A 25,115-nucleotide genomic window follows, 5' to 3' on the forward strand; every position below is an offset into this window, starting at 1 on the left:
CAACCAAATTAAGCTCTGACATATGGTGTGTTCCATTTGTATTTTAGGTAGGAAATTCCGAGTTCCCAATAGGAACTTTTAACTGGAACGCCCCCTCAAGTCGGAGTTCCGACTCGGAAACTCGGAGGAACCGCAACAACCCTGACTTCAGAATCCAAAATGGCTGCTCAGCACATCAACAGAAAGTGAAACAGTAGTATTATATTGTTTATTAGCCCTTCTGTTTGTCTGTGTCTCAATAAACTCAGTGGTGCACACAGTACTATCCAACCTCTATCTGTGGACATGATACTTCGGCATTATCTGTGCAAAATACCGCTTTTTTATGTGTTTTATCGACTGGTATTTCTAACAATGGCTACTTCCCCCACCCTGTCTATCTTGGCTTTCCAACTTGTGTACTGGAACGCGGTCAAGGTAAATGGAATGCACCATTAGTTACAAACTAACTAGTAGTTACTAATGGTGTGTTCCATTTACCTCTGAAGTCAAATGTCTGAGCTGGGAATGACGTCACACCCTAGTTGACCGCGTTCCAGTACACAAGTCCGAAAACCAAGATGGATGCATCCAGGCAAACCTTTGTTGTGCTTGCTCTTTCGGAATACAAACAACTACAGCACTAATATAAAGTCCACCTAAAAAACATCATGGAAGAAGTATCATGTCCACAGATAGAGGTTGGATAGTACTGTGTGCACCACTGAGTTTATTGAGACACAGACAAACAGAAGTGCTAATAAACAATATATTACTACTGTTTCACTTACTGTTGATGCGCTGAGCAGCCATTTTGGATTCTGAAGTCGGGGTTGTTGCGATTCCTCTGAGTTTCCGAGTCAGAACTCTGACTTGAGGGGACGTTCCAGTTAATAGTTCCTACTGGGAACTCGGGATTTTCTGACTTCCGAGTATAAATGGAATGCATAAGCCCTTAGCGTGAACTTTACATCCCAACTTACCTGAGACCTTACGCAAAGCTGGTGCAACCCTACCCTGGAGATTCTTTCGTTGTAATTGGTGCATTATCACTTGAATTCTACCACACCCCTGACAGCCACAGTCACCGCCATTGTCGACTGAGGGAATTTATGACAGTGAGTGGAGAGAGTCACGGGAAAAATTGCGTTCCTTTTGAAATCCATACGCGATGCCGTTTGTCCTGTATTTTAGCGTCACACACCCAAACTGCTGAGAATGTTTCAGATGTTGAGAGAAATTGACCTGAAACACACACACCTTTCACGTGAGTTGTTTGAGAAATCGGCTGTTGCTTTACACGGACGATCAGCGTGTGTTTTCTGTCAGAAGCAAGATAATTTTGTCAAAATCATATAGCATTCGAGTGCATGTTATTTGTTTCCCGTCATTGGGATTTTAAAACACCAGTAAACACACCTATTCATGACATGCAATTAAATTTTATTGCAAATGTCAGAGCTTGTTCTGGTAGAGAGAGAGAGGTAAGAAAAACTGCATTACTGCATTAATTAAAAATAAAAGTACAGTAGTACAGGTTTAGTTAAAACACAACATGATTTTCTTACATTTCCTTTATAAAAAAAACACTATTTATTGCCAAAACAACAACACTAATCAAATGAAAAATACACTATTTTCATGTTAAGCCTTTTCTCTCCCTTTCTCTCTTCTTCCTGGTCGTTGTATTAAAGCGTTTTTCATTTTAAGTTTAGTAGGGGACATTCACACTGAATGCGTTTTTGCGTCCATCCGTGCTGTTTTTCAATGTAAAGTAGCATCTCACACAGGAACGCCTGTAAATATGGGTCATTCCTACAATTCTGTGTCATTTAAGTCCCCATTACAAGTGTGTGTGGTATTTATATTGTTTAACTTCACCCGATTACAATTTTGATAGGCTTGCTAAAAAGAATCAAGACTTTATATAATGTTACACACTTCTGTGGGCTTAAAAGTTACATTTTAAATAACTGAAATCCTTTTCACCTCCCCATGTCCCAAAAACTGCACGTCAAACATCTTTGACAAAAATAAATGTTAAATCATTGGATTTCTATTTTTCCCCACATACAGTTAAGAGTTTAGTGTTACATTCTCTCACTAACATGTATTCATTTGTGGTAAATGTGTAATTTTAACACTGATAGTGGAGGTTTTTTGTGTGTCCCTTGATTTATTGTGCACCCTGTGATGTCATGATACTATGACCTTTCATTGAAGATATATGTTAGCAAATAACACACACACACTGGAGGTGACATCAGCCATTCTGCAAAATGACTTTGAGTTATTTGAATCTGTAACTCTTTTATTTATGTTTTCCTTTATTTTGTGGTGTTAGTCAAATGTGGTCAAGCATAACATGTCCACCCTGTTATGGGAAGATATATGGGAAATTAATATAATTGTAATATTTCAATATACAGTATTTATGTTAACAGAAATAAAATCATAAATATTAGTTTACAAATATGTTTGCTAGATATCAATCACAGACCATGTAGTGTCTCATTTATCTACTGAATGTCCACCTTGTTATTGTCCACCCTGATGCTGCCCATTCAACTGGATGGACATCTGAATTATTTAGTAATTTAGCTTGACCAGTATGACTAATACAATCTTTAATATGTCCCTGTAATGATGAAAATGAAGAAACATGTAAAAGTATGTTATTAGTATGTTATTTTTAAAAAGTTTCAAAGCCAGAATGTCACCAAATTGTAGGAATGATCCATTCACGATATGTACAGATTTGCAGTTCCGCTGCTGTCTATACACAGATTACGCAGCCTACAGTAACAGCAAAGTACAGTCTGTAGAATGACGTGCATACACTCATATATTCAAGGTGCAAGGAAAGAACTTTAATATCTTTTACTTGATGTTTACAGAACATGATGTTTTTAAGTCATTAAATAATTTTTTTTTGAAAATGCTATAAATGTTGTTGTTTTTTAATTCTGTGACACCAACATGGACATAAAGATTACATTTTTGCATGAACATGACATATTTTAAACTAGATTTTTAAATGATTTCACATTTTTATCACCTCAACCTTATTTGTTAGATAATGCTATTATTAAACATTTTTGCACTACGCTTCAACCCCGAAACATTTCGAATGTAACTGAAATAAACCGTGATTTGAAAAGCAAATGTCAAGCATTATAAATATTTTCCACTGAAAATTTGAAAATTGATTACTAGGCACATAAATAATTGAGTGATCCGACCAGAATTCTCAAACTTACTGTGACAGGGTTGAAACAATACAAGCATACTTTTGCAAGGATTGGGTGTTATTGAAGTGGCATCCACATGACTCGTGTCGGGCCGTCAATGCACTGCTCCACACCAACGTCAAGTGCCATTTTGATTAACATGACAAGCGTTGCAGTTAGCGTTACAGAAAGGTGAATTCATGAGTTTGCCAGTCAAGAAAGCGGAAAGTGTGACTGGTAAACATTTAATTATGTGTTGAGAAACCCTCTACGAATTAGTCATTAAAAACCCAACCCCGTTTTTTTTTTCCTCCCATTTTTCTCCCCAATTTAGAATGCCCAATTTCCAATGCACTCTAAGTCCTCGTGGGGGCGTAGTGGCTCGCCTCACTCCGGGTGGCGAGCCACTATCACGTGGCTTGTTGAGCTCGAGACATAGAACATGTGGAGGCTTCACACCATCCACTGCGGCATCCACGCACAACTCACCACGCGCCCCACCGAGAGCGAACCACATTATAGCGACCACAAGGAGGTCAACCCTTGTGACTCTACCCTCCCTAGGGACTGGGCCAATTTGGTTGCTTAGGAGACCTGACTGGAGTTACTCAGCATGCCCTAGGTTTCGAACTCACGAACTCCAGGGGTGGTAGTACATACTGAGCTACCCAGGCCCTGCACCCAACCCCATTTGTTGAGCACTAGTCTGAAAATTGATCCTAGTACTTTGTATTTGAAGTTTGAAAATATAATTTCTTCAAAGTTCTGTGGTGTGTGTTTGCAGGTGTCAGGATCAGTGTCCGGTGGGCACGTATGGTGTGGGCTGCAGTCAGTCGTGTCACTGTGTGAACGGAGCGCAGTGTTATCACATCAGCGGCGAGTGTCTGTGTGAGGCAGGATACACCGGCGAGAGCTGCGAGCAGCGCATCTGTCCTGACGGACTGTATGGACTCAAGTGTGACAGGAAGTGCCCGTGTCATGCCAGTAACACACGCAGGTTACACACACCTGTTCTCATCATACACTGATTACAGTTCAAATGAAGAAAAGGGAATATTTACTGTACACTTCTGCTTATGTTTTCGTCATGTACATGGACATGACTCTCAAAGTTTGTGCAGGCTCAGTCTGTGCTGGCATACTCTTGTGCTGTGCATTTTTTCAATGAGTCACTGGCATTCTAGCGCACACGCCTACATTCTACGTAAATAAGGCTTACTGTAATTGACATAACTCAGCACTATCTTTTGTCTAGCATTATTTTTACCTGCTAGAATTTTATTTCAAAGGGATGTTTGAACGTATTTTCTAACGATCATAACAGCAGTAATCGATCAACTGATTGAACTAAGTGTTATAACAATACAGTATATCCACAAACATGGTGTACATAAAGAGCAATTTACACCCATTCAAACTTCTGAACACCTAAAACTCAGGGGCAGGGCTCATGTGGTACCATCTGAAAGCTTAGAATCTGAACTTTTCGCAGAACTCCATCGCTTTTGCATTTATGTTTCATAAAATAACAACATAATACCTGAAAACCACCACATTGCAAATCAGTGTCTCCCTGTGTTGATGATGTAGAAATATGAGAAGGAATATAAAAGATTTTCAGATAGCACTAAAACAGCTCTCGTTCTCAGGAATTAGACTATGCAGTTTTATTTTATTTTTTGCAATAAGATTTCGAAGTGAAATATGATCTCTGTATGACAATAAAGACAAATGTCTCGTGTCTGCTCCGATCACTGCTTCTGTAAGCCCCAAACTCTATGTTAGCTCTTACCTTAGGATGTTTTCTTCAAAATGACCCATTTTTCACTTGTCTGTGAGCTTGCTTGGGTAAATAGTCTAAATATATGTCTCAGTCGTTCAGAACAAAATACTGTATGCAGTCCAGTAGAAAAAGCATGATAAACAAATCAATCATTGGCAAAATATTTTGCAGACTCCAGATGATGAAATAATATACATCTCTCGGTTTTCCAACAACACCCAGATTAAGCTTCTAGTTCACTCAGAGGCCGAGATATTCAATGAAACATTGGGGAAGTTGCGTGGGATCACAAAATAGAAGGAATGTCTATGGATGAGCACATGGCTTGTGCGCCATCTGCATTTCACATCCGTATATAGTGATGGAACGTGATAGATGAAAAAATCTAGTGGAAAGAACCAAGAATTTGTGCAGGGACATAAGAGCAAACAGAGCCTGAATCAAAAGCTTTCAAAGACAGGATTAAAATACATAATGTATGTTTGTAATAAAATTGTAAACATGTACAATATTATTTATTTTAATATGGCAGGTTTTCTGTAAATAGAGACCAATATTTTGCAGTTAGTCCACTGTATGTGTGAAAGGTGACCTTTTAAATTTGGGTGTAAACCATGCAGGTGGCAGCCAGTATATGAAACAGAGCTGAAGAGGTTGAAAAGCAAATTTAGGATAACAGCAGTGGAGCAACAGTGCAGGCAGCGCATGCGAATGAAGCATACTCGTGTTCTTCTGTGCATGCATTCGGGTGTTCATCATTTGAAATGAAGTGAAAGTGGTGATCAGAGAGGAGCTTGAGATCTGGGGTTGGTGAAAAGTGTGTGTGTTGTTATTTTTTTTAAGTTTGTGTGTGTGTGTGTGTGTGTGTTTAGAGACACACAGTTGCTCATTGTTTAGATCAGACAGACATGCACAGCTGACTCAGCACATGTGTTGCATGTGACTGCAGCTGCTGCAGATAAACTGAAAGCGATTGCACAGCTGCGCTGCAGACAGGTATGGATATTCAGACACAGCGAATGTGATCAGTCTGGACCTCAGAGCTAACAGACATGAACTAAAATCCACAAAACCACAATTCTGGGGTCTTTGAAAAAAAAACTTACAGTAAAGTTGAGGAAAACTGACAAATGTTTAAAGATTCTCTGAAGTCTTGAGGATAATTTACTCCTATGCTTTAAAAAGAAAATACTCAAATCTAAAGGTGGAATTTCACCACTCAAGGGTTATTGACGGTTGAATAATGTGGTCTGTGTCTGCCTCTCAGCTGTCAGCCGATGTCGGGCGAATGTTCATGCGAGTCGGGCTGGTCTGGTTTGTACTGTAATGAGACGTGTGCTCCTGGTTTCCATGGTGAGGCATGTCAGGAGGTGTGTCGCTGTCAGAACGGTGCTGACTGTCACAGTGTGACGGGGGAGTGTGTCTGTGCGCCGGGATTCAAGGTACACACACATCATCTCACAAAAATTGTATTGTAAAGTGAAGTGTTTATATACAGAAAGTGTGTGTGTTGACAGGGCACTGACTGCTCGTCGTCCTGCCCCGCCGGCACGTATGGCATCAACTGCACCTCTGTGTGCTCCTGTAAGAACGCAGCCATCTGCTCACCCATTGATGGATCATGCTCCTGTCAAGCAGGTAACTTTATGTGTTTGTAACAGTGATGTGTTACATTATTACATTACTTTTAATAAAAAGTATCTAATTATGTTCCATAGTGTTGAGAAGTAACTAACTAAAAGTAGCATCACTACTAACTTAACTAAATTTTAAGTAGTGTGACAGTAGTTCAGCTATTTTTACAATAGTGTCTCTTTTCCAACAGCAAGCTACATTTTCTAGCGAGTAGCGCATTTGTCACATTGTTTTGTGAATGCAGCAATGGAGCAGAGGCAGTAAACGAACACACAACTAAACCGTCCTCTCTCTCATGTAGTGCGAGGAAAACCAAATCATTCAAGTGAATCACTTCTTTCGTTCAGTTCTTGTAAAATGAACAGGTCAAAATAAATTATTCCCTTTTATTTAGTGTTGAGAACTCGAATCACTTGAGCCCCACACAGCCTTAAAGGGACTTTGCACTCATTTTTAAAGTGCAATATTTAGTGAATTGCTGCTTTTCTATAAAATAGGGTGTTTTCTAGTTTATTAGTGGATGTCAAGTAGAGGTAGACCGATATAACCTGTGCAGTAGTTGCCAATGTTTTTAATTAGTATTCCTCATCTATAAACCTTATCTGTTGGAATCATGTACAGGTTTTGCTGTTTTGGAAGGAAATTGGTACTTTAATTCACCAAAGTGGCATTCAACTGATCACAAAGTATAGTCAGGACGTTAATAATGTAAAAAACAGCACCATCATTATTTTAAAAATGTCATTTTTGATCAAGTCTAGACAGGCCATATTTCCAGCAGCCATCACTCCAACACCTTATCCTTGAGTAATCATGCTAAATTGCTAATTTGGTACTAGAAAATCACTTGCCATTATATCAAACACAGCTGAAAGCTATTTGATTTGTTAAATTAAGCTTAACATTATGTTTGTGTTTGTTTTTGAGTTGCCACAGTATGCAATAGACTGGCATGTCTTAAGGTCAATATTAGGTGACAAATGGCAAAAAAGAAACAGCTTTCTCTAGAAACTCGTCAGTCAGTCATTGTTTTGAGGAAAGAAAGCTATACAATGCTTGAAATTGCCAAAAAAAACTGAAGATTTCATACAAAGGTGTACACTACAGTCTTCACAGACAAAGGACAACTGGCTCTAACAATGACAGAAAGAGATGTGGAAGGCCAGATGTACAACTAAACAAGAGGATAAGTACATCAGAGTCTCTAGTTTGAGAAATAGACGCCTCACATGTCCTCAGCTGACAGCTTCATTGAATTCTACCCACTCAACACTAGTTTCATGTACAACAGTAAAAAGAAGATGGGTGCGGGCCTTATGGGAAGAATTGCAAAGAAAAAGCCACTTTTGAAACAGAAAAACAAAAAGAAAAAGTTAGAGCGGGCAAAGAAAGACAGACATTGGACAACAGATAATTGGAAAAGAGTGTTATGGATCTTAACGTCCTGGTTACTTTCGTAACCTCCGTTCCCTGATGGAGGGAATGAGACGTTGTGTCAATGTAGTGACACTAGGGGTCACTCTTGGGAGCCCCGAACACCTCTGCTTTTTGAAAAAAGGCCAATGGGAATTGGTGAGTGGAATTTGCATGCCCCTCCCCCAGACATACAGGTATGAAAGGAGCTGGTATGCAACCACTCATTCAGGATTTATGCTGAGGAGCTGAGACAAGGTCCCGACCATTTCAGCGGGTAGTTCAACGTTGTGGCAAGAGGGACACAACGTCTCGTTCCCTCCATCAGGGAACAGAGGTTACGAAAGTAACCAGGATGAGGTAACAGAGGATCGCCCACTGGGTCATTGACGCTCATGGGAGGGGAAAGGTGCTATACGCAAGTGGTACACCCGGCCAGCTGTCCTGGAACTTACCTGTTCGGACCTGACAACACATGGGATGAAACCGGCTCAACCCGGAGATTATAGAACAACCTGCTGCTCTGAAGATGTCTGCCAAAGAGGCACCACTGGTCAGGGCCCAGGAGGTCGCTACACTCCTAGTAGAGTGGGCTCGTAGTGCCACGGGGGGGGGGGGGGGGGGGTGACACGTCCTGAGCGTGATATACCATCACAATGGCGTCAATGACCCAGTGGGCGATCCTCTGTTTGGAGACAGCGCTTCCTTTCCACTGTCCACCAAAGCAGATAAAGAGCTGCTCGGACCTTCTAAAGCTCTGTGTGCGATCCAAATAGATGTGTAAAGCATGCACCGGACACAGCAACGCCAAAGCTGGGTCTGCCTCCTCCTGGGGCAGCACTTGCAGGTTCACCACCTGATCCCTAAACGGGGTCATGGGAACCTTGGACACATAGCCCGGTCGGGGTCTCAGGATCACGTGAGAGTAGCCCGGCCCAAACTCCAGGCACGTTTCGCTGACAGAGAACGCCTGCAGGTCCCCTAACCTCTTGATGGAAGTGAGCGCAGTCAGGAGGGCAGTCTTCAAAGACAGTTCCTTAAGCTCAGCTGACTCCAGGGGCTAGAAGGGGGCTCCCCGTAGACCCCGAAGGGCTACAGAGAGGTCTCATGAGGGGATGAGATGCGGTCTGGAGGGATTCAACCTCTCAGGAACCTGATGATCAGGTCGTGCTTCCCTAAGGACTTACCGTCCACTGTGTCGTGGTGCACCACTATAGTGGCTACATACACCTTCAAGGTGGAGGGGGATATCCGCTCCTCCAGCCTCTCCTGCAGGAAGGAAAGCACCGATCTGACTGCGCATCTCTGGGGGTCTTCGCGTCGGGAAGAACATCACTTAGCGAACAGACGCCACTTCAAAGCATACAGGTGCCTCTTAGAGGGAGCCCTTGCCTGAGTAGGCTACTTAGGTCTTCCACGTCCCGTCCAAGGGCCAGACGTGGAGATTCCAGAGGTCTGGTCGTGGGTGCCAGATGGTGCCCCGTCCCTGAGAAAGAAGGTCCTTCCTCAGGGGAATTCGCCGGGGGGGAGCTGTCACGAGGAGCGTGAGGTCCGAGAACCACGTCTGGGTGGGCCAGTAGAGTGCTACTAGGATGACCTGCTCCTCGTCCTCCCTGACCTTGCACAGGGTCTGTGCAAGTAGGCTCACTGGGGGAAACACGTATTTGCGTAGTCCAGGGGTCCAGCTGTGTGCCAGCGCATCTATACCTAGGGGTGCCTCAGTCAGGGCATACCAAAGTGGGCAATCGGAGGATTCCCGGGAAGTGAACAAGTCTTCCTGTGCTCGACCGAATTGACTCCAAATCAGCTGGACCACCTGGGGGTGGAGTCTCCACACTCCCCTGAGCGTAACCTGTCATGACAGCGTGTCCGCTGCGGTGTTGAGGTCGCCCGGGATGTGAGTGGCTCGTAGCGACTTGAGGCGCTGCTGACTCCAGAGGAGGAGACGGCGGGCGAGTTGTGACATGCAATGAGAGCGTAGACCGCCTTGATGGTTGATGTACACTACCATTGCCGTGTTGTCCATCCGGACCAACACGAGCTTGCCCTGGATCAACAGCGAGAACCTCCGCAGGGCGAGCAGTACTGCCAACAACTCGAAGCAGTTGATGTGCCAACGCAGCCGCGGGCCAGTCCAGGAGCCGGCAGCTGTGTGCCCAATGCATATGGTGCCCCAGCCCATCTTGGAGGTGTCTGTCGTAACCACGACACGCCTGGAGACCTGCTCTAGGGGAACCCCTGCCTGTAGAAATGCTAGGTCATTCGAAGGGCTGAAGAGGCGGCGACAGATCGGCGTGACGACCATGCGATGTGTCCCGTGGCGCCATGCCCATCTCGGGACTCGAGTATGAAGCCAGTGCTGAAGCTGTCTCATATGCATCAACCCGAGTGGTGTGGCAATCGCAGAGGATGCCATATGCCCTAGGAGCCTCTGAAAAAGTTTCAGTGTAACCGCTGTCTTCCATCTGAACGCCTTCAGACAGTTCAGCACCGACTGTGCGTGCTCGTTCGTGAGGCACGCCGTTATCAAGACTGAGTCCAACTCCACGCCGAGAAAAGAGATGCTCTGAACCGGGGAGGGCTTGCTCTTTTCCCAGTTGACCCGAAGCCCTAGCACCAGGTTCTTGTTTGCGCACAGTAACTCTCGAGAGTGAGCTAGGATCAGCCAGTCGTCGAGGTAGTTGAGTATGTGGACGCCCACTTCCCTTAGCGGGGCAAGGGCTGCCTCTGCGACCTTCGTGAAGATGCAAGGGGACAAGGACAGGCCGAAGGGGAGGAACTTGTACTGGTACGCCCGGCCCTCGAAAGCAAACAGCAGGAAGGGTCTGTATGAAGGTCCTTCAGGTCTACCGCTGCAAACCAATCTTGATGCTGGACAGTCGCTAAAATTCGTTTTTGCGTCAGCATCTTGAACGGGAGTCTGTGCAAGGCCCGGTTCAGAACTCGCAGGTCCAAGATTGGCCGCAACCCACCTCCTTTCTTCAGTACGATGAAGTATGGGCTCTAAAACCCTTTCTTCATCTCGGCTGGAGGGACAGGCTCTATCGCGCCCTTGCGCAGAAGGGTCGCAATCTCCGCACGCAAGATAGCGGCGCTCTCGCCCTTCATCAACCCGGTGTGGGTATGTTTGTGCCACAGCTGGGCACGCAGGGGTGGGGGGTCCGCCGCTGGAGCGCCAAACCTGCCGAAATGGAATGGTGGACGGCGGTCGTGACGATGGCCATGCGCACCCGACATGTGACCCAGAGAACAAGGAAACCACTCTTTTGTTGAAGTTTTGGGCACCGCAGCCTCTTGGGCAAGCGGCGAAAATGAAACAAAACATTCTCCTCCTGGCCCACCACCGGGGGATGGAGCTCCATAGAATTGGATCTCCTCGTCCCTGGGTCGCCCGTATCAGGGGCGCTTCGAAGCCTTCCTAGGGTTCTTGGCGGCCGGCCGTGAGACGGGTGGCATCTGCAGTTTTAGGTGAACGGTAAAGAGAACTGAGTTTGAATTGAATTCAGTGCACTGAATGCAACTGCTCGGCTCCGAAGAGAAAATCTGAATGAGTGGTTGCATACCAGCTCCTTTTATACCCGTATGTCCAGGGGAGTGGCATGCAAATTCCACTTGCCAATTCCCATTGGCCTTTTTTCAAAAAGCAGAGGTGTTCGGGGCTCCCAAGAGTGACGCCCAGTGTCACTACATTGACACAACGTCGAGTGAGTGACAGATAGGGAACTCCATTGAGCATTTGTGGGATCAGCTAGACTGTAAGGTGCGTGAAAAGTGCCCGACAAGACAACCACATCTATGGCAAGTGCTACAGGAAGTGTGGGGTGAAATTTCACCTGAGTATCTGGACAAACTGACAGCTGGAATGACAAGGATCTGCAGAGTTGTCATTGCTACATGTGGAGGATTTTTTGATGAGAACTCTCTGAAGTAGTTTAATAAGTTCTGGACATATTTACATTTGTAATAGTAATTTTTCACGTTATTAATGTCCTGACTATACATTATGATCAGCTGAATGCCACTTTGGTGAATAAAAGTACCAATTTCTTTCTTTCAGTAAGAGCAAAATCTGTACATTATTCCAAACTTTTGGCTGCCAATGTGTGTGTACATGTATATATATATATATATATATATATATATATATATATATATATATATATATATATATATACACATACATATATATATATATATATACATATATATATATATATACACATACATATATATATATATATATATATATATATATATATACACACACAGTATATATACACACATAAACATATATATACATCAGTGTCTGTGCCCTTCATAGTAAGGAAAGACTAAGAAATTATAAATTCTATAAGTCTATTTTAAAATCACTTTTCAGCCTTTTCCATCACCTTAGTTATCGGTATCAGCAAAATCCACTATCGGTCGACCGAATATCAAGTATAAATTAACATTCAATGTAATGTTGTTACCCTATTTGTTTAACCCTTAATTTTCATAAGGGAATGTCATCTGCCATCTGGCAGAATGAAATAATGTCATCTGATTGTATATCTAAAAATAGTTTCTTCTTTAAACAGCTTCAATGTAGTTAGCTACTTTTTGTTAGTAACTGTCTCATGATCTTTTCGCGGTGCTCTCACTCAGGTTGGCATGGGGTGGATTGCTCCATTAACTGCCCCAGTGGCACGTGGGGTTTAAGCTGTAACCTGACATGTGTGTGTGCTAACGGTGGTGCGTGCAACGCTCTGGACGGCAGGTGTACATGTACTGCAGGCTGGAGAGGAGACCGCTGTCACCTGCACTGTCAGGTCAGATCATCCACAACATCACAAACATCACACCTGATCACATGCTGCATCATTTATATCAGTGCTTCTCAACCTTTTTCACTCACTGTCCAAGACAATGTTCCAAGGCCCCCATCCCGCAGTAACTAGGAGTAATTTCAGGAACTGGGAGTTTTATGTGTTATAGGCCTAAATTGCAACAAATATTAGTTCATTAATTGGAGTCACTATCAAATTATAAATGTACAAGAATTTGTGATACAACTGCATTTCCACAGTAACCCAATATATTATACTGATTTGCCAACATAAAAAAAAAATCAAAAATAAGTAACAACTTTTCTATCTTCAGAGCACCAAGACATTGTCCATTAAACACTTCAAGAAATTCTAAATGTTCCTAAGCTTCACATGTAGAACCGGCAATCTGGACTAAACGTCACCACCTTTTTTAAGTGTACCCATGGGTGGAAAATGCATGCATATCCCATGTTATTCTGCTAATAAAGTCCTGTAGGCTCATCACCTTTGTTACAGCTGGAATAATAAATTTGATAGTGAAGATTAACACAATGTTAGGTCTAAATAAAAATAAACTGTACAGAAAATGGTACTGTGGGGAGCAGTGCTGCAAAACTCATAAATATTAATTATGTTATGCATAGTAAAAGATTATTTTTGTCACGTATTCCCTATTTTTGTGCTTAGACTTTGTTTAGAACTTAGAACTTGTTTAGTTCCCCTTTCCTGTTAGTTTTGTAGTCCTTTGTTGTTTCCTTTCATGATTGGTTTTCCCCTGATTGTTTTCCAAAAGTGTTCCTCATTTCCTTGTTTGCCCTTGTGTATTTAAGCCCTTGTTTCCCCTGGTTTCTTTGTCAGTCTTTGCATGTATTGTTTGATGCTCTGTGCTTGGTTCCCTGTGTTTCCTTATATTATGAATTACTTTGTTTATTTTTGTTGATTAAAGCTGCGTTTAGATCCTCATTCCTCGTCTGCCTCGTCACAGAAAGACTGACCAAAAATGGATCTTGCGGCTGTCAGAATTCTGCTTCTGAAGCAAGGGGACCATCCAGTTGAGGATCACGTCCGTGAGTTTTTAGAGCTAGCGAATTTAGTGCACTATCCAGACTATTAGGTTCTTCTGGACTGGTCTGAATAGTGCACTGAATGAACTGATGCCTCCGGCTGATCCTCACTGGACACTCTGCGAATATGTGGAGAAGGCTCTGGAACTTTGCAGATCCCTTTACACAGTGGATTATGGCGGGAACCCCAGGCCAAAATCTGCATCTTCTGCTCCCTGCTCCAAGCCTTCCACGGCTTCCTGCTCCAAGCCTGTCACGGCCAACAAGCCAGTGCCCACGCCTGCCACGGCCAACGAGCCAGCACTTATGCCTGTGGCCTCCTCCACTCCCGTGACTACGCTCCCAGTTGTCCGGAAAATGAGAAGGAAAAGGACACCTCCCCAGTCGCTGCCAGTGCTCACGACCACGGAGGTCGTTCCCCAGTCGCTGCCAGTGCTCACGACCACGGAGGTCATTCCCAAGTCATCCAGGACTCTTAGCCTCGAGCCTCCCACGGCTTCATCCCTCGAGCCTCCCACGGCTTCACCGTCCCCGGCTCCGCCTGCCTTTGTCGAGCCTCTCCCGGCTCCGCCTGCCTTTGTCGAGCCTCTCCCGGCTCCGCCTGCCTTTGTCGAGCCTATCATAAAACATTCCAGCGCCTGATCGCCAGTCAAAACACACACAGATGAAATAGAAACTCCAACTCAAGAACTGGAGATATTTCATCTGGAATATAAGCTATTTCAAAAAGTGGTGAGGACACGTCTCACCCGTCTCAAGCCATAACTGACAGCAGTGTATCTAATAATCACTCAGCGAATACTTTGAAACAACTGTGAAATTCATCACTTCTTCACCTCTTTTTTCCATGTATTTGTCCATGTGGTCATTGTTGTTCTGGAAATAAGTTCATCAACCCGTGAGAGCCCAAACACTTTACATGTGCTGCAATAGTAGGTAGCGACTGATCAATGCTGTGATTGGCTGCTGCTGTAAACAATCACGGGATTGGTTGCTGCTGTAATCAGTCAATGGGTCTGTAGTCATTTGTGCATTCGGTGAGAGTTTAGGCAGTTTGACATGAATAAACCCCTACACAATGTCAAAATTTATGATAATATACTTACATTTATATTTAATACATTTGGATACTTATGATGGGGTGGCAATGCTTTTTCTTAGGGTGGCATTTGCCATCACGGTAGATCCGCCCCTGAACCACTCTCAGGCTTGCGTTTAAACACAACTGGATGGAGCGCAATTTAGAATGCAGGGATATCGACACGTGTCTTTCTAAGTTTTAACTGTTTAACTAGACACAGCAACCTAAAAACACTGTTTATGAAGCGATGTGACCAAAGTGAGACACTCCAAAAGTGTCCGTCTGATGCATGTGTACATTGAATTACACATTAATTGTCCTTAGAAATGCCCTTATCTTGAACAGATTGACAAATTCAATTATAAAATGGATTGCTGTGAACTGTAGGCCAATAAAATGCTTATGTTCAATTATATAGAAGTAAACAATATATTGCCTTTTAAAGCCACTTTTTGTATTAAAGGCTTTACTCATTTGCCACTATAATATAATGCATTTTATTTATCTTAATTATTATATTCATAATATATATTACATTTACAATTATTTAAATATAACTATTTTTAATTATTTAATCATTAAATATTGGATTATTGTTATTTATGGGCTTTCTAAGCAAATATTTATACATGCGATTAATTTATATTATTGTAGTTAATCACCATATCATGTTATTAATTCGATTAAATATTTTAATCGATTTACAGCTATAGTAAAAACATTTACGATTCCTTTATATTATATTTGTTTAGTTACATTTTTACTATTTTATAGAGATTCCAAGTGCTCTCTGATGGCATACAGTACAGTAGCTTTGTGTGAGGTAGAGAGTGGAATTTAACATGTTAATCGTTAAAATTCTCTTAATCCACTCTGTTACTGTGCTGTCATATCTCATTCACAAAAGAATATCATCTGAAATTTGGCATGTCGCAATCAGACACACGAGAGCCAATAAGCATTTGACATCACTGCTCAGGGACGTGAGAAGTGGGGGTGCTGGGGGTGCTGCAGCACCGGGTGTAAAATTAGCACCTGCGAGTCACGACCCGCCAAATGCGTGCTGCCTGTTTCATGGCGTGTAATTTTGTTCATCTTCCCACCACTATGGCGGGCGACCTGTGCTATTCGACACAAAGACGCGCTTGAAGAAACACACTTTATTATATTTTTTAGAACAGACAACAGAAAAGCCATCGATGCGTGCGTCTGATTCGTTGTTTGTTCAGAGCGTGAGCGTGTCTCATAGAACATACACATGTAAAGAGTTCTCACACTTTCTTCTCTTTTTCAGTCATCTGAAAACATTTTTAGCATCCTTTATGTGAATGCTGCAAATGACCTAAGACATTCTCAAGAGGTGCTTGAAGTTAAGTTCACTTTATTTCCATGGAACAGTTCGAGTTTAACATGCATTGTGAACCCAACTCTGCAGGTTCACAAATAATAAAATAATACAAAAACACCTTGAACCTAAGATTGATTTATATTTCAATTATCATTATTATTGTGCTTACATTTATCATTTTCTTTAGATCTTAATTTGTATTAGTAATTTTCCACCTGTTGTCATAGACGGATACTTGCGTGATGGCAAATGAGAGGTGGTTAAATACCAATTTTTTAACCATTTCATTATTTTAATACTTTTTTCGTTTCGTTTGAAGTGCAATTTGAATGTAGAAATATCTCTGGATTACGTTTTTCATGTTTCAATAAATTAATTTAATTTTGAAAGCAATAAAAATATTGTGAACATATTTCTTGCATATTGCCCAGTCCTGGTTTTATTAACATAATAAATACATTGTACACTTGTAGTAAAGGGGGGAAAAAAACTGCACAACTCAGAATACAAACATATTTATTGGCCAACGTTTCAATAAACATGTTTTATACATGATTCCTTCATATATTTATGCAATAACTTTTATTAGGTGTGCATTTACTCAATTGTCTTTTCAAGTGTCATTACAATTTATGATTTCTTCATCGAAATGTGATTAGTGCATCATATCTTTCCTCTTGATTGATGCACACACTTGTGGCCCTGGTGCAGGAGATGAACTGTAGCTAGATATTTGATGGTCCAAAATGAGTTTCAGATTATTTTTTTTGTGTTCATCCAAATCAAAATCTCCCAAACAGAATAGACATTCAGACTCTAATGAAGGATTTCATCTGCTGTACTTAGGGCACAAGTACATCTTCCGTGTACTGTATGTAGGCACAGGAGTTTATTTTTTTTTTATTATTTATTTTTGTTTATTTCCTTTTGCCATGCTGCCCATTTTTAAATAGCACAATTTGTGTTATCCTGACTTCCCGTGCCACGGTAAACCATTACATTACAAGTGCTAGCTGTTTCCTGTCAAAAATGTAACATGCAATATACTGTATAGTCAAATGTACTAGCGTGTGTGCTCCAGTTTAAATGAGTGTTCTGGGTGATATATTTGTTTGTTCTGCTTTGTGGAGTTTTGACGTGTTTTAGATATGTTTTTTTACAATGTGTTGAATATGACATGCCCCCAAGACCCCCCACAGCAAACAAAATGAAAATTAAGCAAAGTATTGATTAAACGATTACAGAATTGTAACATTTTAATGTTTAGCCTTGGTTAAAGTCTGGCCTGGATTGGCCATTGGGAGCACCAGGAGAATTCCTGATGACCTGGTATTGAAGAGGAGCACAATCAATGAGAAAATTTTACTTTTCAATGCGGGGTCGAACTTCAGCAAGCGGTGCGACAACGTATTACTACTTTCAGTCTGCTTCTTATACTGTAACATGAGCTTACTGAGACCTGTCTCAACCCACCTCATCCTTCTGAAATACACAGACATGCATACTCCTAATCATTTAACACACAAACTACAATAATGCTGACAAGCAAAAATAACATGTTAAAGATGAGAAGAACTCTCAATAATCACCACATGACAAATAGCCAAAAGTGACATAAAATACAACAACTGCAACATAAACAACATTGTAAAACAATAAATCAAACAACACCACATAGTGATCGTCATAATTTACTTGAGAACCGCATTTATCGCAGTGTTGTTCTCCACAGATTCCACACCCTCTTTAAAAGGCTTAAGTTTGACAGAAATGCCAAAAATAAGTAAAGGAAAAGATTACGTGTGGCTTTTTAAATATTTGAGGCTAACAGTGTTTATCACACTTTTGGGTGGAGCTTGTCAAATTTTCTCAAGAATAATCTGGGGAACCAATTCAAACACTGCTGTCACACGAGTGAAAATATGAGCAATTAATGGGCATAGATCTGCTCTATAAAGAGGTATCTGTATATTACATAGTTATAATAACTTCTAATATAATTATTACTTATATTTATTACATTTATTTTTTTAAGGTGTTGGATTTCTATATAAAAGCCCTGTTTAAATGAGTTCATCTTATTTATACATTTTCATATTGCTGCACCTGATTTTCACTTGTTTTAACAGATATGAACTTTTGCACATAGTTCTGCCTTGTTTACCGATTTTTCGCATTAAATAAGCATGAAAACATTGTTGACAGTGTCCTACAGTGTGACACCCTATATTTAATCTAAAACTACTTTAAACAGCATGTTTCTAATTCTTGTATCATTAATATATTTGGATCATTATTATTTTGTACTTTTAATAATTCATTTTTCATGCTGCAGGTTAATTTAACTGCCAAAAGATTTAAAGGTGATTTAAACTGGAGAAAAACTAAAAGAAATTCAAATACATTTTCACTGACTGGAGTCCCTCAATCCAACGGGCCAGCCCTGACTGATCTGTATAGTATATTACAAGAGCAAAGAGCAGTGAGTGTCTGCTTCCTTTTGTTTTTCCCCATTATTTGTCATTAAAGCAGTATAAAGTTAATGTACTGTGCATGCTCTGTAGGTACACTAATACCAGTGGCGGGCCATGCATTTAAAGTTTAGGCCTTCAGTGTGATTCATGCCATTAAGAAAACACAGTTTCACAATGAATAAGACACCCTATGCCTTTGGACATCATGCATTATGTCACAGATAGCTAATAATACCAACTGACATTTTAAAAACACGTCCACACACGAAAGCAAGAACTTGAAACGACACTCAATGCTCAAGCAAGCATAATTTTAACTGCAGCATGACTGTTTTGTGAAATGAACATCAAAAATCATAATTTTTCATATGAATCTACCAAGGAGGTCTATAATACCTGGAAAAATCTATCTAATAATATTTGTGATTTAAATGTTGCTTGCAATAAATTTCGTTTAATCAGGGTACACAGTTATGCTGCGTTCCATTCAAGTTGGATGTGGGATATTCCTACTTGATATCTCCGATCTCCAACCATAAATGCATTCCATTGTCAATCAATGTTTTATACACCTGTTTCTGCTGGTGTTTGTTAGACAAACTTTAATATCATGTAATGTGGAAACGAACTCATTTATCAATATTACTTAATAAAGTGAATGTTTATCACTTACTTTGTATATCTCCCTGAGTGTCGACATGTTTGTGTGACATCATGCCCCTGCATCTCGCCGAAATCAGAGTTGAGAATTTCTGCACGAGCCTACAAGTTGTAATTCTGACTTCAAGATGCATTCCATTGCACTTTTCCTAGTAGGAAGTTTTAAAATCCGACTTTCCGAGTTGAATGGAACACAGCACTACTTTTCAAAACTTGATCCGACACTGAATGCTCAAGCAGCCTAATTTACACTTAGAAAACTCCTGATGTTGCAATAACAATGCAAAAAGCACTTACCAATTTTCTTGAAGTGAAAATCAATCCTCCTATCCTGTTTAATATATTAAGCAATCACACGGTCATGCAGAACATCTTGTGTTTTTAAATCCATAAGGATCTCTTTCTCAATGGCGATAGCGGCAGTGATGACGATCTCGTGCTCTTCACTTTCAAATTACGTACATCACTTAAAGCGTGATTGCATCACTCAAGGCCAGCTAGAAGGCCTCGACCAGGACATATCCTAAAGACCACACCCACCAAGAACAAATAAATCAATCTGATTGGCTGATGAATCTGACAGTCTGACATTAGATGCGCATTCATTTGCACTGTTGAGGGATTCTGTGGAAATTCTGAAGTCCTGAGGGGGTGGAGCTCAGACTCACGTGCTGCTTCGGGCTTTGGGCATGCAATTTGTGAAACAGTTGTCACACTTTGCTTGTAAGCATCTAGGAATAAATTCTGACTGGATAAACTTTTAGTTTTTCTCTATTTGTTTGTAGATTAATTAAGAGTGGAAAGCGGTTAAAAATACATAGGCAAAAAGGTGACTGAGGATGAAAGGATGAAAATATTTATTTATTTATTTGGCATGTTAGGCCAGCAGAGAAGGCTTTGCTGGCCCTGAGAATTCACCACTGACTAATACAATAAAAAATAATTCTGCCTGCATTAAAGTGATGTTTAATCCAAACAGGCCAGTGACTTTAAATGAGTTAGACACCCCTGTGGTTTCCAAATTTGTTATGGGTTTATGAGATGGCCTGGATGAGTGTAAGACATTTTGCCCCAGTCTGGCCTGGGTTAAGGTGATATAATCCTTTGAAATTAGTTGAATATGGCACCAGAAATCACACAGAACAGAATGAAAGCATTATATGGTCTCTAAAGTTTTGATATGTAAAAGAACCACACTCTTGATAGACACTTTCCATAGAAATACCTACAAATACAAAACTGATGAATAACACAAACCTAATCAATTTTAAAACAAACAATATTTATTTATCTCTAAACCATGACCACAACAAACAAGTGTTTTCCTGTGAATTTTGTGTTTGTGTGCAAATACATTTATATGACAATGAAATAAAATGTTACCAAAAAAAAACCTTGTGCAAAATCTCCTATTTTTGTTGACAGAAGTGTCCCTTTATGGAATGTATGTTGTTAAAGTGTGAGTATAGTATATGATGTTTGTGATATTGTGTGCAGGATGGTACGTATGGATTGGACTGTCGTGAGCGCTGCGACTGCAGTCATGCAGACGGGTGTCACCCGGAAACCGGACACTGCCGCTGTCTGACGGGCTGGACAGGTAATCAAATTATAATGCTCAATCATTCTCACCAAACTGTGCAAAGAACAAATTCTTATTTATCATTACTAGTCCTAAGCCTAAAGCACAACGTTCTTTCAACTCTGTTTGTAAGTTTGTAAATTCTGGCAGTTTCACTCAGTTTTGCCATGTCTTGTAATGAATCACACATTATAGTTTCGTTCCATGTTATTTAAAATGTTTTGAGGATGAACATTATCGGGTTTAAGATCACTGCACTATATTTACACTCAGTATTGATGGAATTAATTTGATACAAGTCTATATAATGAATAAAGTATGTAATAGTGATAAATGAGGACATGCAGTTTGGCTGATATTCAAATGAAAAAGATCAGATTAATGTTTTATTTAAAATTTTGTTTTGCATTACACACTGCACAAAGTTAAATCTATCAAAACTCCTGTAAGTTCAGTATAAATTGTACATACTGTATATGGCAGTGTCCTGGAAATTAGCAGCATCCAATAATGCCTGAATCCATTCAATGTAAAAACCAGAATTGAGCACATTAAGACAAGAAGTATATACTCTGTGTATACCTCCACATTCCTGTGCTGTGTGCTCTACAAGGGCAGCATACTGATGCTCTCTTGAGCATCTCCTAAGGGCTGCTGTACTAGATTGATCTCCAGTGCTCTCTCGTCGTCTAGCAACGTGCTGACGCTCTCAAAAGAGCTTTTGTCTGTGTTCTGGCTCGATGCTGTAACACAATCCTACTGAACACACTCCCGCACAGACAGTCAGAGACAGGGCTAATAATCTGTCTTTACAGCAGGACTTGTAAAACATAACATGACAGTGAGTGTTTATAAAGGTCTCGTAATGTGTGAAATAAGTTGAAGTAAAAGAACATGGAGATTTTCTTATTATAATTTTTATATATTATTATTAATATTATTATTATTATTATTATTTGGATTTTCTCCCCTTTTCTCCCCAATTTGGTATGCCCAATTCCCAATGCACTCTATGTCCTCGTCGTGGTGTAGTGACTCGCCTCAATCCGGGTGGCGGAGGACAAATCTCAGTTGCCTCTGTGTCTGAGACCGTCAATCCGGGCATCTTATCACGTGGCTTGTTGAGCGCATTACCACGTAGACGTAGCGTGTGTGGAGGCTTACACTATTCTCCGTGGCATCCACGCACAACTCACCACGTGCCCCACTGAGAGCGCGAACCACATTATAGCGACCACAAGGAGGTTAACCCAATGTGACCCTACACACCCTAGCAACCGGCCAATTGGTTGCTTAGGAAGCCTGACTGGAGTCACTCAGCATGCCCTGAATTCGAACTTGTGACTCCAGGTGTGGTAGTCAGCATCTTTACTTGCTGAGCTACCCAGGCCCCCATTATCATATATTATTATATATTATTAATCTTATTATAATTATTCAGAAAGACTGAAATGCTGTCTTAACATCCAGAAGAGTTTCTGTTTCTTACAAATGTTTTGTGTGTGCTTTTTTAAGTAGGAACACTTTAAAAAACCTTGAAATGTACATATGCACTAACCCCACACTATATTTCTGGTGTATTCTTTGTCTTGTGTTTAATATGGTTGGACAGGTATGCTGGGTCCATTATTGCTGAAGCATTTGTAAACTAAAAATAAAATTCCTTTTCATTACAGTCACTTTGATGCTGTGTCAGTAGCTGATGTTATGGTAGTGCCATCAGGTGTGATGATTACTGAAGCCCGTATAAAATCACGTCAATTTATTCGCAGATGGCTCCCTCGAGCATGCTCCTTGCTACGCTGATAAGCGGAGCTCATTACCATTTCTTTCGATTTTCTTCCTTCAGGGTTGCGCCCACTGCAATCCTCCTATGCAGTATGTACATGATGATCTATGCCCTGACCCCAAGTGTTTTTTTGTTTGTTTGTTTGTTTGTTTGTTTGTTTTTGTTTTTAAATCCCTCCCATTTGGAATGCCCAATTCCCAATGCACTCTAAGTCCTTGTGGTGGCATAGTGACTTGTCTCAATCTGGGTGGCAGAGGACAAATCTCAGTTGCCTCTGCGTCTGAAACCATCCCTTGTGTTTCATCACAAATTGGCAAGTGATCAGTTTTCTGTGGCAGTAAGCAGCAATATGGTGCTGTGCGATACAGATCCCATAGCATCAGCTACTGACACAGGATCGAATTGACCTTAATGAAATATAATGTCTGGGTTATGTATATAACCTTGATTCCCTGAATGAAGGAATGAGAAGTGTGCTTTCCCTGGTAGTGTACATGCATCGCTGAACTTTGTTTGTGTTTGTGTGTTTGTGTGTGTGTGAGCAGGCATTCATTGTGACAGTGTGTGTGCTGAGGGCCGCTGGGGACCCAACTGCTCTCTGTCCTGTAACTGTATGAACGGAGCATCGTGTTCACCTGACGAGGGTGCATGTGAGTGCGCACCTGGATTCAGAGGAAACACCTGTCAGCGCAGTGAGTATCACATCTTTGTCCATGTGTGTTCATGGTTCCCTTAAAACATCTTTTGTCTCATTTCTCATGTTGTCCTGTTGTCATCTCAGTTTGTTCTCCGGGTTTCTTTGGTCATCGCTGTAGTCAGGCGTGTCCTCAGTGTGTCCATAGCAACGGTCCCTGTCACCATGTGATCGGCCAGTGTGACTGTCTGCCGGGGTTTAAAGGGGTGCTCTGCAACGAAGGCAAGACAGATTTGTCTCATTTACTCTCACAGCTGTCTGTCTCACTAACAACAATGACACCTGTTTATGTGTCTTTCATATCAGGGTGCTGCAGGTATTACACCTGTGTCCTAACCAGATGCACTGTGATAAGTATTTTTCTGTCCACATTGAACGCAAAACTGCTGCAAGACGTAGCACAACCACAGACAATCATAACATATTTTTATGTTTAACATACAGTTAATTGAAGCAGGATATTAGCCCAATAAGAGTTTACCGTGGGTGGGGCTACCCAGCTTGATGCTACAGAAATAGAAACCAACTGATTGGGTCTGCTCCAAAGCCTACTGATCTCTCTTAGTGCCTACTTCCTGCCTTCCAAGGCAGTATGCTAACGAGATGGCACCTCAAAACTGACTGATTTGGAATCTGTACATGCGGCAACTGACAGATCACTTAAATAGCGCTCCTCACGAGAGACCTGAATCCAAAAGAATTTGGCATTAGTATGTTGTTAATCTAACAATCAGCTTGTCAAGCTGGTCGCACACCAGACGAGATGCACCACAAATATTGCACTTAGAATGTGTTGGTGCATAGAGTCCAAAACAAATCTACAGTACATCAGAATCTACAGTAACCACCATACAGACAAAAGTTACATACAAATGTTTTTGAGCTTAAAGAATGAAACAAGTAATGTCGACGAGTTTGCAGGTTGGTGGATGAAAGCAGTGCAACTGCACAAACTGAAACATTAGGAAGGATGATGTTTATTATGCAATTTCACAATGTGTTCTTTATGTATATGTAGCCAAGGCTTTATTCAGACTGTCAAAATACAAAAAGACAAACCTCTTATTGAAAAATTGCCTTAAAAAACTATGTGAGTGACCTTCAGTGGTGCAGCAGAATTTTAAACAGTCCCTGAAGTTGTAGTAACATCTGACATAACCAGTGTGCGACCCTCTTCAGACACCTTTCTGTAATTGGCTCTTATATGTAATTGGTAATTGATACTCTAATAAGCATTAAAATACACAGCGCACACAAATATTGGGTAACAGTTCATTTTTAATTAGATTGACTTATTTATCAATAGTTTTCTGTACTGAATGAAATATTTTATTTAGTTTGATTTATAATCAACATTTCTCGGTTTGTCTGCCATGTTGAATTTTTATTTTTATTTTTTTTGCATTCTATGCATTCTAGGATTGCCTTCTCAAAGAATACACTTGATGCTGCCAGAGTTAAATTAGGAGTTAGCATAATTAAATTCTCTACCTTTTGATTGCCTTTGTTTTAGGTTGCGTCTATGATGCCTTAAAGTTTACACATGTAGCACAGTAGGTTTTGGAAAAGAGC

The 25,115-nt window shown here is 41.0% G+C and overlaps 1 protein-coding gene across 2 annotated transcripts in view; it reads left to right on the forward strand.

The window, feature by feature from the left end:
- The window catches only part of megf10 (multiple EGF-like-domains 10), a 99,892-nt gene that overhangs the window by 58,344 nt on the left and 16,433 nt on the right, over positions 1-25,115 (forward strand). For both annotated transcript variants that reach the window (XM_051683523.1, XM_051683524.1), the window contains 7 exons: positions 3,994-4,206; positions 6,260-6,434; positions 6,510-6,630; positions 12,688-12,851; positions 20,976-21,078; positions 23,395-23,541; positions 23,631-23,765. In XM_051683523.1, the coding sequence (XP_051539483.1) occupies positions 3,994-4,206; positions 6,260-6,434; positions 6,510-6,630; positions 12,688-12,851; positions 20,976-21,078; positions 23,395-23,541; positions 23,631-23,765 (1,058 nt within the window). The remainder of the gene's footprint in view (positions 1-3,993; positions 4,207-6,259; positions 6,435-6,509; positions 6,631-12,687; positions 12,852-20,975; positions 21,079-23,394; positions 23,542-23,630; positions 23,766-25,115) is intronic.

The sequence above is a fragment of the Myxocyprinus asiaticus genome, chromosome 42, assembly GCF_019703515.2.
Source record: "Myxocyprinus asiaticus isolate MX2 ecotype Aquarium Trade chromosome 42, UBuf_Myxa_2, whole genome shotgun sequence".
NCBI classification, from domain to species: domain Eukaryota; kingdom Metazoa; phylum Chordata; class Actinopteri; order Cypriniformes; family Catostomidae; genus Myxocyprinus; species Myxocyprinus asiaticus.